The sequence below is a fragment of the Notechis scutatus genome, chromosome 6 (assembly GCF_049901735.1).
Source record: "Notechis scutatus isolate UNSWTSFEM ecotype Mainland chromosome 6, rNotScu1.2, whole genome shotgun sequence".
Lineage (NCBI taxonomy): Eukaryota > Metazoa > Chordata > Lepidosauria > Squamata > Elapidae > Notechis > Notechis scutatus.
Window position 1 is genome coordinate 64677965 of NC_142014.1, and position 14479 is coordinate 64692443.

Genomic DNA, 14479 nt, shown 5'->3' on the forward strand with positions numbered 1-14479 from the left:
TAGCACAGCTTTAAGAATTCTCACCCAGCACTTTTTAGGGCAGTACGTGGAGTACAGTGAGATGAAACAGAGAAAATGCAAAGCTTGATCAAACCTATGTGAACAGTTATGTTGAAGCAGAAAGCAGCCTTTATGAACATATTCAGTAATTGCTTCTGTACAATAATAATTTGCTTAATAAAAGTCAAGCCAGAATGATCCACTCGTTTGCAAACATGAGTAATAGCGAAGTCATGCCAGAATGGATAAGATGCTATTCCATTTTAGACCAGGATGTTACATCTAATGTGTGCTACAGTGGCTGACCAGACATGATAGATAGGAACCAATTGAAGATCAAACATTTATTGTCATACCAGTTATTGTGACAAAAGGACAACTAGGCTTTAAAGCTGGTATAGACCTGTGCCTAATTGAAGGCCTCAAATTAACAATATATTAAAGCGTAGGCTGAGCTGATTTTGCAAGCGTAGCAAAATATTTGCAATCTGTAGCTTCTGCAAAAACACATAATTGCAAGACAATTTTAGAGTTATTTTGGATCACAAATGTCTGGGACACAGAAAAAAAGGAACTGAAAGTAGCAGATGATAAGCAAGTTGGCATATATCTACAAGTGGGTGTTAATTGATGATCAGTATGAGGGGATGGGGTACATCCAGTAAGATTACATACTACTGGGTGGGCTTCAGAAAAAGGGTATAAAAGGAGGAGTAAATCTCATATCAGGACCACTGATGGTAGCTATTCCTTGCTGGACTTAGCTACTATCTCTGGACCTCATTGCAATGGGTTGTTAGTAAGTACTACCTTACTGAAATGCCGTTATGTTATGATGGCTATTAATGTTCCAAATTGCTCATGAAATAAACCTCTGATCTCAATGTAAGATTTATTGCTTGTGGTTTGTATCTCTTTTACTGAATTATTTTTATAACACAGTAGATGCGTGTTATAGAATAGTATGAAAAGAAGGCCATGTTCCAGAGATCGAAATACAGCTAACTATCCCAAAGTTTTCCCCATCCTAGATGTGTCATCCACTGACTACCCTGTACCAACAACAGGGCATCAGGTATAGTGCCTGAATTTAGAAGTTTTATTAGATATAAAACTGCTCTACAAATAAAAATTATTTTAATTCGCATAGGCAGTAAGTATTGTGTGTCTTTTTAAAACAATGCATTCTCAAACCACAGGCAAAGTTTTTCATACTGTCGTCTTGTTCTAATATGGCTGCAAATAAAGTATTTTAAACATATTGGAATGTACACAGTGACAGAGGCTAAAATCTCAGTGTATGAGAACTGGAATTCAAGAGATTCAAAGTAACGCCAATTGATTTAATATTTCCAAGACCTCTGAAAAATTAAGGCTGATAATTCCAGATAACAGTTTTGCTTGAACCGTTGTATTCTTCCGGTGATGATTTAGGCAGAGCATATTCACTAACTTTGTGCAACATTCTCTGAATACGGTTGGTCACAAAATAGGGTCTGCCAGGATCCCCGATCAGCAGTTCAGTCTTATAATCCTGGATGCACTTCTTCAACCATTCAGAGAGACTGTCTGCAAGCTCTTCACTGTAAAACATGTCCCCTAAGACAATAAGGTCCCATTTGCCTATATCTGTACCAATCAGGTTCTCCGTTACGACTGGGATGGGATCTATGTTGTTCAGTTCACAGTTAAGCACCATGGCAGCACCTGCAACTGAGGCACCAAGAAAATAAAAGATCAATGTCAACCTTATTTCTCTCAAAATCCCAAATTAACAATTAATTTCATACAATTAGAATATTGGGAAATGTTTTTTTTTTCTGTTTCAATTGCTGTAGCAAGGGTGCAGGAGAGACCTGACCAGTAGTGGTATGCTATCGGTTCGGATCGGTTCAGCTGAACCAGTAGTAAAAAGCCTCCGATCAGCTGAGAGGAGGAAAAAAGGATCAGCTGGGGGTGGGAGGGTCACTCCAAGCTTTTTGTTTCTTCATCCTCTCAGCTGATTGGCTTGTTAGGGGCGTGTGCGCAATCACCCACTGAACCGGTAGCGACTAAGGTGGGATCCTACTACGGGACCTGACAAATGTGACTTGAAATGTTGACGTAACCGTGTAAAATGTAAATTTTAGGTTACATTTCCTATAAAAAAATCTGATGCAAGGTAATGTTCTTGCTTCCTAGTAAAAAATATGCTTGCTGCTTGCCTTCCCACTTCATTCATATTAAGTCAGATGCATTCTCCTACATACAACACTTTGCCATCTCTGATTATTAGTTAAGTTTTTAAATGCACGACTTCAAAATAAGACCAATAGGTTTCCTATAGAGGACACCATAGTATCATTGCCTCATGTACCTCCAGATGGGAGAATAAGGTGTTTGAAAGCCATTCTTTATATCAGTGTTTTTTAACCTTGGTAAATTAAAAATGTGTGGACTTCAATTCCCAGAATTCCCCAGTCAGCTGGAAGTTGAAGTCCACGCCTCTTAAAAAAGCTGCCACGGTTGTGAAACGCTGCTATGTATATAGCACATGTTCCAGAACCTGCTAGGTATATAGACACTACAGCATTTCTAGTACTCTTTCCATGGGAGAGTCAAAAAAATACATGTTTGCTGAAGGAGATGAGCTGCTCTCTTATTTTAAAGGCATTTATGACAATCATATGGCCTATTAACCTTTAGCTTGGTTTGAGATATGAATTCCGTTATAACTCAGCATTGTCTCTTCTTTCTTTTTACCCACTTCCCATTGTGATTATAATTCTATTATGTGTGAGCTTGCTGAACAAACCATAGTTTAAAAATCCTGAGTTGTGTAAACCAGGCATGATATTCCCCTCGGAAAAAAAAATCGGGGCCGGCCAAAAGAGACCCTCCCCCACCGCGCGCCAAGAAATCGCTGCCCAGCTCCCTTTTCCTGCCGCTCAGCGGCCTCCGCTCGCACCGCCCGCCCGGCCTCCGCTCGCACCGCCCGCCGCTCGCACCGCCCGCCGCTCACACCGCCCACCCGCCGCTCGCACCGCCCGCCCGCCGCTCGCACTGCCCACCCGCCGCTCGCACCGCCCGCCTGCCCGCCCACCGCTCGCACCGCCCACCCGCCGCTCGCACCGCCCGCCTGCCCGCCCGCCGCTCGCACCGCTCGCACCGCCCGCCCTCCGCTCGCACCGCGTTGCCTCGGGAAGGGAAAGGCAAACCAGGAGCCGCTGCTGCCATTGCAAAGCGCCGCCGCGGCTCTTCCTTTTGCCTTTCCTTCCTGAGGCAACGCGGACTGGAGCCACGCAGAGCCGCGCCGGCGGTAGCAACTCCTGACTCGGGGCCTCCGAGGGGAAGGGAAGGAGGAGAAGAAGGGGGGAAAGGGGGGCGATTCCCCAAAAAATCGGAATTCCGATTTTAATCGGAAGAATATCATGTCTGGTGTAAACCATAGTTTAAGAATCCTGAGTTATCATTATGTGTAAATCTATGTAGACCTTTGGATTTCAAAGCATGCTTGACATTATGGTTTATCCTCATGAACTTAGCTTGTCCTACATTTGGTAGAAAATAGCTTACCAGGGTCAATATCATTTGCAACAACTTGTGATGCTCCACTTAGTGTAGCTGCAATAGCTGTTGCTCCACAACCACTTCCTAGATCCAGAACTTTCTTCTTCTGGGCCACTTTTGGATTATCAAGAAGGTATCTGAAAATGAAGAATAGTAAAAATAAAAATAAAAATGCAAAGTCTGTTACGGTAATCAGCTCATTTCAAAATGCCTTAATTCAATCTGAAGTTTACATCTATAAGCAAAATGCTAAAAACTTTTATCTTTTAATGTGAAAGTGCTTCATCATCAACTAGGTTGAAATTGTATGACAGTGACCAAGAGAAATTATGGTTGTTACAAATTTTTATTTTTACAAACCACACGTCCAGCTGAACTTCAAGAGAGTGAGCTTCTCATCTTGCAACAAGAATCATATTCATTGGATATGATATCATCAACAATTGGATATGATATCATCAGCAATTTCACTGAAATGGTCTCAGTACTTCTATCCTGGACCGGAGGTCCAAAATCACCTCTTTTCAAAACTCATGATTATCTGCGATATTCAACCAAAACTATTGTGGTGCTTTACCTACAATGATCATCAGGGACAGTATGAACTGGCTTCAGCTTGTAAATCCTTTTTTCCTCCCAAAGATTTTATTTTTCAATATAAACATACATATTTTGTAGACAGTGTACTGAGTGGGTCAAGTCTTTTTTAAACCACACTAACAATAATAACACGAATAAGTATGTGTGATTCTAATCTTATAGCTTCAACAATGCTAGTCTCTTTTTCATAATCCATTTATCATTTTCCCATTAATTTGTTTAAACATATATAACATTTTTTTCCGTTCTGTATTTGTTATCCCTAAATACTATTATTTAATATTTTTTTTTAAGAATTACTCATTATTCCACCATAACTTCAATATTCCAAATGTGTAGGATTACTAATAAGGCCAAATATTAATAATATTTAATCAATCCCAGGATGTATCTCAAAATCCCACATTTCTAGTCTGTCCTATTTTAAATTCACAATATACTTTTAACACACTATTAATATTAATAATACGGTTTAATTACCTAATCCTAAATTCCCACCTATTGACTTATTTGGATTATAGTAAATTATATTATCTATTACACTACTATTTTCCCTGTATGTATTTTCCCATTTTATTAATATTTTCTCATCCATCATCTCTTAACCTGTTTAAAATTCCATCATTTATTGACTTTTTAGTCAGCCTTTTCTCTCTCTCTCTCTCTCTCTTGGAATCTTATATCTCTTTTTGATTTTTTTGTGCCTACTGAATTTTCCCTTTTGAGTACCTTTTATCTCTTTCTGCTGTATTACTTTAACACCCATCAACAAGACTTCCCTTTGTTTTGTTTTTTTAAGAATTTTTTTTCTTTTCTCTCTATTCTGTTATAAGCTTTTGGGGGGTTGTATAATTGTTTTCTACTTATTAATCCTTTCTCCTCTGTTTTGGACTTTTGGCGTCTCATTTTGATTTTCCCCTTCCACTGCTTTTTCTAATTTCTATCTATTTCTTGAGTATCATGTTCTTTTTCCCCCAATGGTTGTGTAACTTCTACATTCATTTCTGCATCTTTAAACAATCCCATTGTCACCTTATTGTCTTTTATATAGATTCACGCATACCTTTTAACATAAACAGTATTTCTTCATATAACTCTTTATCATCCCTTGTAAATCCATTTTATAGTAGTTTAATTTTTTTTTAATAAAAAGTACATTTCTATGATTCCAACATCTCGGTATTTAAAAACTGCTTAATAAAATTTCATCAATCCCATAATTATACCTCCCAAACCCCAAAACTCCAAATAAGACAAAACTGGCCACATACTGCCATCTGGTGGTCAATATAAGTAAAAGCAAAGCACAGGGTGTAGAATACATATGTAAAAATACAGGAATTATGAAAAAGAAAACCTTTTAAAAGGAGTTGTGGCAGAACTCATGTAAAAGCTTGTATGTGAGGGTATGACATTTGTAACATCCACATTTCTCTGGTATGAGAACTTAAGAAAAGGAAAGTAGATCATATATACCACTCTAAAGATAGACTCAACCAAATATAAAACAACATCAGATTTTCAAGGTTGGTTGAATGCTATAAACAGGGTAGGACACATATAGCTTTGGGTCAGCAGACTGCCTATCTGATTTCCTGAGTAAATCACAAAAGGCTGGGTCCCAGAATAAATTTAGCAATAAGCTTTGGTTTACAACTCACACTGATTGTATTTATACAACTTTATAGTCACAAACAAATCACATATTGGTTAAATATGCTGCAGGAACCCAGTAAATATATTATGTTAGTAGAAAATCAGGGAGGCCATTAGATTGGGGAAGGTTGCCATACAAAGTTATATATTGTATGGGGCAGTTTGAGTTCAAGAAAGGATCATCTATTTAAAGAACTGTGATGGTGCAGTAGTTAGAATGCAATATTACAAGCTAACTCACTGCTCACTGCCAGCAGTTCGATTCTGACCGGCTCAAGGTTGACTCAGCCTTCCATCCTTCCAAGATTGGTAAAATGAGGACCTATATTGTTGGGGACAATATGCTGACTCTAAACCACTTAGAGAGGGCTGTAAAGCACTATGAAGCAGTATATAAGTCTAAGTGCTATTGCTATTTATTAGTTTGATGTTCTGTACAGGAACTGCTCAATCATTCTACCTCGTCCTTACAATAACAACCCTGTGCAATAGGTTGGGCTTAGAAAAAGCAATGAGAGCAAGGATGCCAAATGAGCCTTCTGGCTTCTGGTTGAACACCTTAACCAGTAGACTACACAGGGCTTTCTTTGTTTAGAAAAACATTGTATTTTCAAGTAACACAAGAGTAAGAAACTAGCCAGCACCAATTAAAGTTTCCTAATAGATAACAGATAACAGATAATCAGAGTTGGAAGGGACCTTGTAGGTCATCTAGTCCAACCCCCCCGCCCAAGCGGGAGACCCTATACCATTTCTGACAAATGGCGGTCCAATCTCTTCTTGAAAGTCTCAAGTGATGGCGCTCCCACAACTTCCAAGGGCAAGCTGTTCCACTGGTTGATTGTTCTCACTGTCAGAAAGTTTCTCCTTTACTCTCCTTGTTCAGTTTCCATCCATTGTTCCTTGTCTGGCCTACAGGCGCTTTAGAAAATAGATTGACCCCTTCCTCCCTGTGGCATCCCCTCAAATATTGGAAGACCACTATCATGTCTGCCCTGGTCCTTCGCTTTACTAGACTAGCCAAGCCCAGTTCCTGCCACCTTTCATTTTATGTTTTAGCCTCCAGTCCCCTAATCATCCTGGTTGCTCTTCCTATTCCCAGAACTTAATAGTTCTGGGAATAGGGAATTATGGCATTCAAAAAAGGGGTGGAAATTCAGAACCTCAGGACTGCAAAATTTAAAGAAAGAATTTGGCAAACTCAACCCAAGATCTTGTGACATGTAAGATTATCAAAATCTTTCAAGTCTTTGCTTTCTTTATTTGCTTCTATTTCATTTCAAGATTTGTAGGCATCAATTCTGAGATTGCCATTCTCACAATTATTGAAAGAGGGATTAAGCCTAGTATGGATGTAGCTATATTGTCTCTGAAGACTTGAAGTCATTGTTCAGTTGTACTTCTAAATCCACTCCTTAACTTGGATGTATGATTTCAAAAGGACTCAATTGCTCCAGAAGATATAATCCATCACAATAATTTATGCAATAAATTCAACTTATTTGAACAATGATTGTTTATTGTACTCTATGACTATTATTAACTCTTATACCTTATGATTCTTGACTCTTAAACGAATGTATCTTTTCTTTTATGTATACTGAGAGCATTTGCACCAAGACAAATTTCTTGTGTGTTCAATCACACTTGGCCAATAAAGAATTCTATTCTATTCTATTCTATTCTATTCTATTCTATTCTATTCTATTCTATTCTATTCTATGTAGCCCCTATAATAGGTGGCCTATGAAAAGTGCCTGGAAACCTCAATGGTCCACAATGCTGTAGCTAATTTAATAACTGGATGCAAAGATAGATGGCATATAGTTTCTTTGTTAATCTAATACCACTGGCAACGGTCCGTATTTGGGATACCATTCCATGTACTGATTATGAGATTTAGGCTGGGTTTGCATCACACTCATCTATCAAGATTGTATCTTAGTGTGATATGCAAATCCAGCATGTAGTAAGTTTATTGCTCAGTTCACCTTCCCCAACTTGGACATCTTCCCAATGGGTGGACTTCAACTCCCCGAATTCTCCACCCAACATGATCAGTATTGAGAACTATGACAGTTTCAGATGACAAATTGAAGAGCAATTTATTTGAAGAAAACTCATTCAGGGCATCAGTAGAACTGAGAAACAAAGTCCTATGTGACTTGGGATAAGGAACCTGTTGTATACTAATATGCCTCAGGCTTTATAATATACCGTTAGGGGAAACCAGGTGAGATCTGTTTTTACTATCCTTTAGCATGCTATTATAGCATCATTTAATTCACCTTCCTATTAAACTGATTGCACAGCAGGTAAATCTCAACCTTCTGGTGTTCTATACCTGGATAATCCTTGGCCTCCTGGCCAGTACATTGCCCAGTAGGGCTCCCCATAAGGCCACAAAGCAGCTTTGTCATGCCAAAATCTGCAATTAGGCGTCAGAAGACGTAATCTTATTTCTGGAGTCAGGTTTCCACTGTCAATGATTTCAGTATTCTGCTCTAGGAACATTCTCAGCTCGGGATCTACATGTCTTCCTGAAGCTCTTCCACGGTAGCACCTCCACACCAAACAGCCTCTCTGTTTCTGCTTCAAGTCTTTTCTAAAGCTGGCCCTACCACAAAAGTGTAGCAATCTTCTCCAGCCGAGGAAAACCATGTGTCCTTTTCCCTCTAGGCCAATGTCTTCCCAACTTCAATATAGATCTTTAAAAACATTTGCCTGGAGCATGTCAAGATTCTCTAGCGTCAGTCCGGGAATGAGGAGATCTCGCAATTCTGGCTTTCAGAAAGAATGGGCAATGTTCCTGAAAACAGAAGAACAGATTTTTCAGTTCCTGAAAAGAAAAGAACAGATTTTTACTACACAGATTGTGATAGGTTAATTACTTAAATGAAAATTAAGGTAGGCTGTACCTCCTGCGAGACTGGCTAAGATGTTCCCCAACCTACCACCCAACTGTTGGAAATGTAACTACGCACAAGGAACAGGTTCTCTTTTCATTATAAACCCACTACAGATAATTATGTCTTCCTATGTATCTTACAAATGTTTTATTTGTGTCAGAATCAAGAATTGGGGATGGGTGTGTGGTTCAAAGGCCACATGGAAATCTTGTTGAAAGGGAGCATGGAGAAAGTAAATGTTGTCAAATAAAAATTGTACATTTCCAGAACAGAAAAAAAGGCTTAAAAAAATCCCATGCAATTCATTTTTAGTTCTTTATCGCCACCTCCTCCCTTAAGGCTCTTTTATTTTAGAACATAAAAATTCCTTCCAAACAAGCTTGATGCTTAACATGGACATATCCATGTCATTCTCTTGGCAGCAATACAGAATTCTAAGTCTCTCCCTCTCCCCAACATCCTAGTTAACTTTATAACTCTGAGATTTCCTGGTGATTTCCAATCCAAGAACTGGAAGAGATCAACTAGATGTATTGATACTGGTTTTACCTGTACATGTATCTCTTTCCTTTCCTTTAGGTGCATAGTCTATAAAACACGATATTTCTGTGTAATTAATTAATATCCACCTTTATGGCAAACATATCAAATACATCTTCCTATTTTCCCCAAAACAACAACTTTGTGAGGTAAAATGGCTAAGGAGGAACTTGAACTCATGGTCTCCTTACATTCTAGCCTGGTGCCTTAACCACTAGACCAAACTGGCTGGTAATGATTAAAAATATAGTATAGAATTAAGCAAGCATTTATTTTAAACATAGAAGAATTAAACTCTTTCTGTTCTAGTCTATTCTGTTATTCTGTTAACTCTATTTTATCCTGTCGTTGGAATGAAACAAGGTATAAAATGGGGTGATCTTTCTCATCTACATTTTTAAAAAAATCCTTAACCTTGAGTGGTCTTATCTTTGACAAGAGGAGGGAAAGCACTCCAAGGACAAGATCAGATAAACTTATCCTCCTTTCCTTTGGCAAAAAGCAAGTGAGAAAAAGTAATGTGTGTGATCCAGATGTGGTTAAATATGGAGTCTACATACACTGGTTGGAAACCTCCATAAGGTGGAATTTCATTACGCATATAATTGGAAATATCAGAGGGTTTGCTTCCCAACATACCTTTGGGGTTTTCTGACTGGCAGAAAGGGCATAAAAGTTTTTTAAAATTGTACTCTATTCATTAGTGCAGTGTTTCTCAATCTTGGCAACTTGAAGAAGTGTGGACTTCAATTCCCAGAATTCCCCAGCCAGCAAGAAGAGGATTGTTAGGAATCTGTCCAACAATTAGTTGGGTTGGCAATATATAAACCAACAATGTATGTTTTGTAGCTTTAAGACAATATCACTGTATTGATTCCGATTGGTTGATTGTATTGTGAATTGCCATAAGAGGGAGCTAGAGATCATGGCTTGCTCTCTCTGACATTCTGTATCTCTGACATTCTGTTTCTCTGACATTCTGTTGCCATCTAAGGTTTCTGTTGCTGTGATTATACTTTGATATCTTTGTTTACTGTAAATGACAAAGGCAACCTGTAAGAAGACTTTGTAATTGGATATTCTTTGGACTGTAAAACATATATGACCTGGACCGTTTATTGAACTGTGCTATTTCTTAAAGTAAACTTTAACTCAATTCACTGTAGCTGTGTGTGGCTGAATAATTATTCATAACTACTCTCATAAACGTTTCCATGTGCATATCCTTGTTACTCAAGGGTTATTCTGTACATATCATAACAAGGATGACTAGCAGCAAAGTGGCTGGACTCAGGTACAGTGGTACCATTGGGAAACTTGAAAAGGCCACATTATGAATAGATCTTCATGGAGATCTTCTATCTATGTCAGAGGTGTCAAACTGGCAGCCCGCAGGGCGGATGTGACACGCACTGGCCACGCTCATGCCCGGTTTAATGAAGGATTTTTTTCCACGATACATCATGTGATGCCACTGCGATGAATTTGACACCCCTGATCTATGTGGTTGCTAGGAGTCGCAAATGATGTCATTTCCTGAGAACTGATAAGAGATTTGCAAAAGCTTTATTCTGCACAGAAGAAAAGACCAAGAGGGATCATTCCCATGAGGCCTGTGCAAAAGCCACTCCCAACAGTACAGGTAGTCCTCAACTTACGACCCCTATTGAGCCCAAAATGTATGTTGTTAAGTGAATTTGTCCCATTTCATGACTTTTCTTGCTACATTTGTTAGGTGAATCACTGCAGTTGTTAAATTAGTAATATGGTTGTTAAGTGACTCTGGGTTCTCCACAGACTTTGCTTGTCAGAAGGTCACAAAATGACTCCTGAGCACTGCAACCATCATAAATATGTGTCAGTTGTGAAGCACCTGAATGTAAATTATGGGGATTCTGCAACAGTCATAAGTGTGAGAAAAGTTACTATTTTTAGTGCCATTGTAACTTCAAACTAAATGAGGTGTTGTAAATCAAAGACTACCTGTACAGTTTTTATAAGTACTTCTCCATAAGCCCACCTTAAGCCAGTTCCTCTTAGATCATCTTATGACCTTATTAAGGTTTTATTAACATTGCTTACCTTGCATTTGCAATGTCTAGAAATCATTAGAACATTTGCCCCTAATTTCCAGTTAGAAGGAGCAGTCCCCTCCCCTTTAAGTTCCTCTTTTCATACAACATAGCATTACTTGTATGTATTCAGCAAAAATATTTATAGTTCTAAGAGCTAGGAGTTGTTGATACAGTTCTACAGAGGAATTATTGAGTCTGTCATCTGCACCTCTATAACTGTCTGGTTTGGTTCTACAACCCTACAAGACAGACACAGACTTCAACGAATAATTAGAACTGCAGAAAAAACAATTGCTACCAAACTGCCTTCCACTGAGGACCTGTATATTGCACGAGTCAAAAAGAGGGCTGTGAAAATATTTACAGACCCTGACATAAACCGTTTCAACTCCTTCCCTCAAAACGACGCTGTTCTGCACATCAGAACAACTAGACACAAGGGCAGTTTTTTCCCCGAACACCATCACTCCGCTAAACGAATAATTCCCTCAACACTGCCCAACTATTTACAAAGTCTGCACTACTATTACTATTAATCTTCTCATCCTTCCTTATTACTATCCCCTCCCACTTGTGACTATATGACTGTAACTTTGTCTCTTGTATCCTTACGATTTATACTGACTGTTTCCTAGTATGATTTGATTGCTTATTGTATCCTATGACTATAATTAAGTGTTGTACCTTAACTCTTGACGAATGTATCTTTTCTTTTATGTACACTGAGAGCATTTGCACGAAGACAATTCCTTGTGTGTCCAATCATACTTGGCCAATAAAGAATTCTGTTCTATCTATTCTATTCAACATGTATTTTAAGCACAGATTGAGGGTCACGATAGCATTGGAGATGTTATCTAGTTTGGGTAATGGAACATCTGCAAGAAAACAAGCAAGTTCAGAGAGCACAAGGACCCCTCATGTCAACCCTGAGCTACAAATAATGTCCTTGATTAGTTCTTCAGATTTCCTGTTCACGCCTTGTCCCATGTCTACATTTGGGGTTCCGTTTCAGCAAGTGTTTGCTAGGGATTTAGCTAATGAAATTGTTTCTATTCCTCTCTATGCGTGAACAATTAGTTAACTTCAATGCCGCAGTGGTTATGTACCCAAAGGCCAAAAAATCCAAAGTTAGGAGAAGGTCCTAGAATACGGAGATTTCTTACCTTTCCTTCACATCTTCAATCAATAGGCATTTTTCACAGTGATGGACATACAAGCACACAACCACATTGACCATTCATGGTTTCCATTCCATTCCATAATTCACCAGACACAGCCACCATCAGAAGGAAGCGGGGCTAAACTGTACTTGGTACCCAGCTGTAAATATGAATTAGCTTCTCAAGCTTCTACAACTATAATTGGGGCATACAAAACCTTTGCCAGACCAATTCACGAATACAGCTCGTTCGCCTGGAACCCACGCTGTATATTGGACATTAACACGACTGAGTGGGTTCAAAGGCATTTCTCGAGAAGAGTACTCCACTCCTCTACTCACAATAGTATTCCCTATGCCTCCAGGCTTAAAATTTTGGCCTTGGACAATCTTGAACTGTGCTGCCTGCAGTTCAATCTAAGCATCGTTCACAAAATTGTCTGCTATAACATCTTGCCCATCAGCGACTTCTTCAGCTTCAATCACAATAATACACAGGCAAACAACCGATGCAAACTCAAGGCAAACTGCTCCAAACTTGATTGCATAAAATACGACTTCAGCAACAGAGTGGTCAACGCCTGGAACACCCTACCCGACTCTGTTGTTACAGCCTCAACCCCTCACAGCTTCAACCTCAAACTCTCTACTGTGGACCTCACCCCATTCCTAAGAGGTCCTTAAAGGGGATGTGCATAAGCGCACCAGCATGCTTACTGTCCCTGTTTTACTGTCCCCATTTATCTTTATTTACTCCCTTGTTCTTGTTTATGTTCATACCTATACTTGTTATCTTGTACATGTTTGACAAATAAATACACACACACACACACACACACAACTTTTGTTTCTTTGGATTGAAACTGTTGCCTCTCAGAAAGACCAGAAGAACAAAACAAGATATTAACCCATTATATTGAATTCAAACGCTGTTTTTCTCTATTGCATTACAAAATGCTTAAGTGTTGTTTATCCTGTGCATTAAAGTCACATGTAAAAATGCAAAGCGTCAGTACATTAGGCAAATAATTTCTAATCCCTCCCTGGTCCCCTCCAGCTTCTTTTCTCTTGTCAAAAGAGGGAAAATATTTGACGACAAATGTTTCTTTAAAACAATATGGTGAATTCGAAGACTAAGAAAAATAAATAAATAAGCCTGGAGCCCCAGCGATTACAAATGTGGTTTCTTCCTTTATATTCAAATGATTTGGGGGGAAGGGAGAAGGAGGTTATACTAACAATGCGACACCCTTCCCCCCCAAAAAAACAATACCAGTTCTTGTTAATTCGGAGTTATAAAATATGAATATGAATAAAATTGACCTGGCTTGATTCTGAGATTGGTTAAACGCCGCAGGTATTAGAAAAGATCCCGGCTCCTCCCTCGTTTTGCGAGTTAGATCTGTGTTTCTCGACCCCAGGACGGGTGGACTTCAACTCCCAGAATTCCCCAGCCAGCAATGTTCATTAATTTGGCTGGCTAGGGAACTTTGGGAGTTGAAGTCCACACACTTCTTTAAACTGGCTGGTGACGAAGGCAACCGGTTTTCCATTCAGGAGCCGCCTTCAGCGGACACGCGGACAAAGCGACTGGGAGCCCCGCCGCTGCAATCCCGGCGGTGCCTTGCTTTTCAAAAGGCCTCAGGTTCAATTGGAAACCGGAAGTGTTAGGTTTGTGTTCCTGCCTATTAGCTTCTCTTCGTCCCGTGGTGTAGATTCGACCCACCTATTTCCTTCTAAGTAGTTTCCCTCTGTGGGTTCCTTGCATAGGGTTGGGATTATAAATCTGTAGAGATTCTCAGTCATCCAGGTCATAGTTGTCCCAAAGGTGCTTTTTCAGGAGGCAACTGGGCTTTCTGGGTTTTTTTCTTTGAAGACGTTTCGTTTCTTATCCAACAAGCTGCTTCAGCTCTGATTCCCAACCATCCAGTCAGAGCTGAAGAAGCTTCTTGGATGAGAAGCGAAACGTCTTCAACAGAAAAAACAAG

The 14479-nt window shown here is 39.3% G+C and overlaps 1 protein-coding gene across 2 annotated transcripts; it reads right to left on the bottom strand.

Moving 5' to 3' along the window:
- Positions 1 to 329: 329 nt before the first annotated feature.
- Positions 330 to 14146, bottom strand: ETFBKMT (electron transfer flavoprotein subunit beta lysine methyltransferase). Of its 2 annotated transcripts, none has more exons than XM_087968549.1 (4): positions 13815 to 14146; positions 8150 to 8614; positions 3556 to 3686; positions 330 to 1713 (listed from the first exon to the last, which is right to left on the bottom strand). In XM_087968549.1, exons 2-4 carry the CDS (start codon positions 8464 to 8466, stop codon positions 1370 to 1372), a joined length of 792 nt encoding a protein of 263 aa, XP_087824675.1. In that variant the 5' UTR covers positions 8467 to 8614; positions 13815 to 14146; the 3' UTR covers positions 330 to 1369. The 2 variants fall into 2 exon arrangements, with proteins under 2 accessions (XP_087824675.1, XP_026550878.1); XM_026695093.2 differs by having other exon boundaries at positions 8150 to 8644; positions 13815 to 14135.
- Between the last annotated feature and the right edge of the window lie 333 nt (positions 14147 to 14479).

Bases quoted from the DNA above. Each gene is read 5' to 3' on its own strand.
- ETFBKMT (XM_087968549.1), bottom strand. From the start codon at position 8,466: ATGGTTTTCCTCGGCTGGAGAAGATTGCTACACTTTTGTGGTAGGGCC. The intron at 3,687-8,149 runs GTATAGAACACC...CTTCATTTTCAG, and splicing joins GGAGGCCAAGGATTATCCAG to ATACCTTCTTGATAATCCAA. The intron at 1,714-3,555 runs GTAAGCTATTTT...TTGGTGCCTCAG, and splicing joins TGCAAATGATATTGACCCTG to TTGCAGGTGCTGCCATGGTG.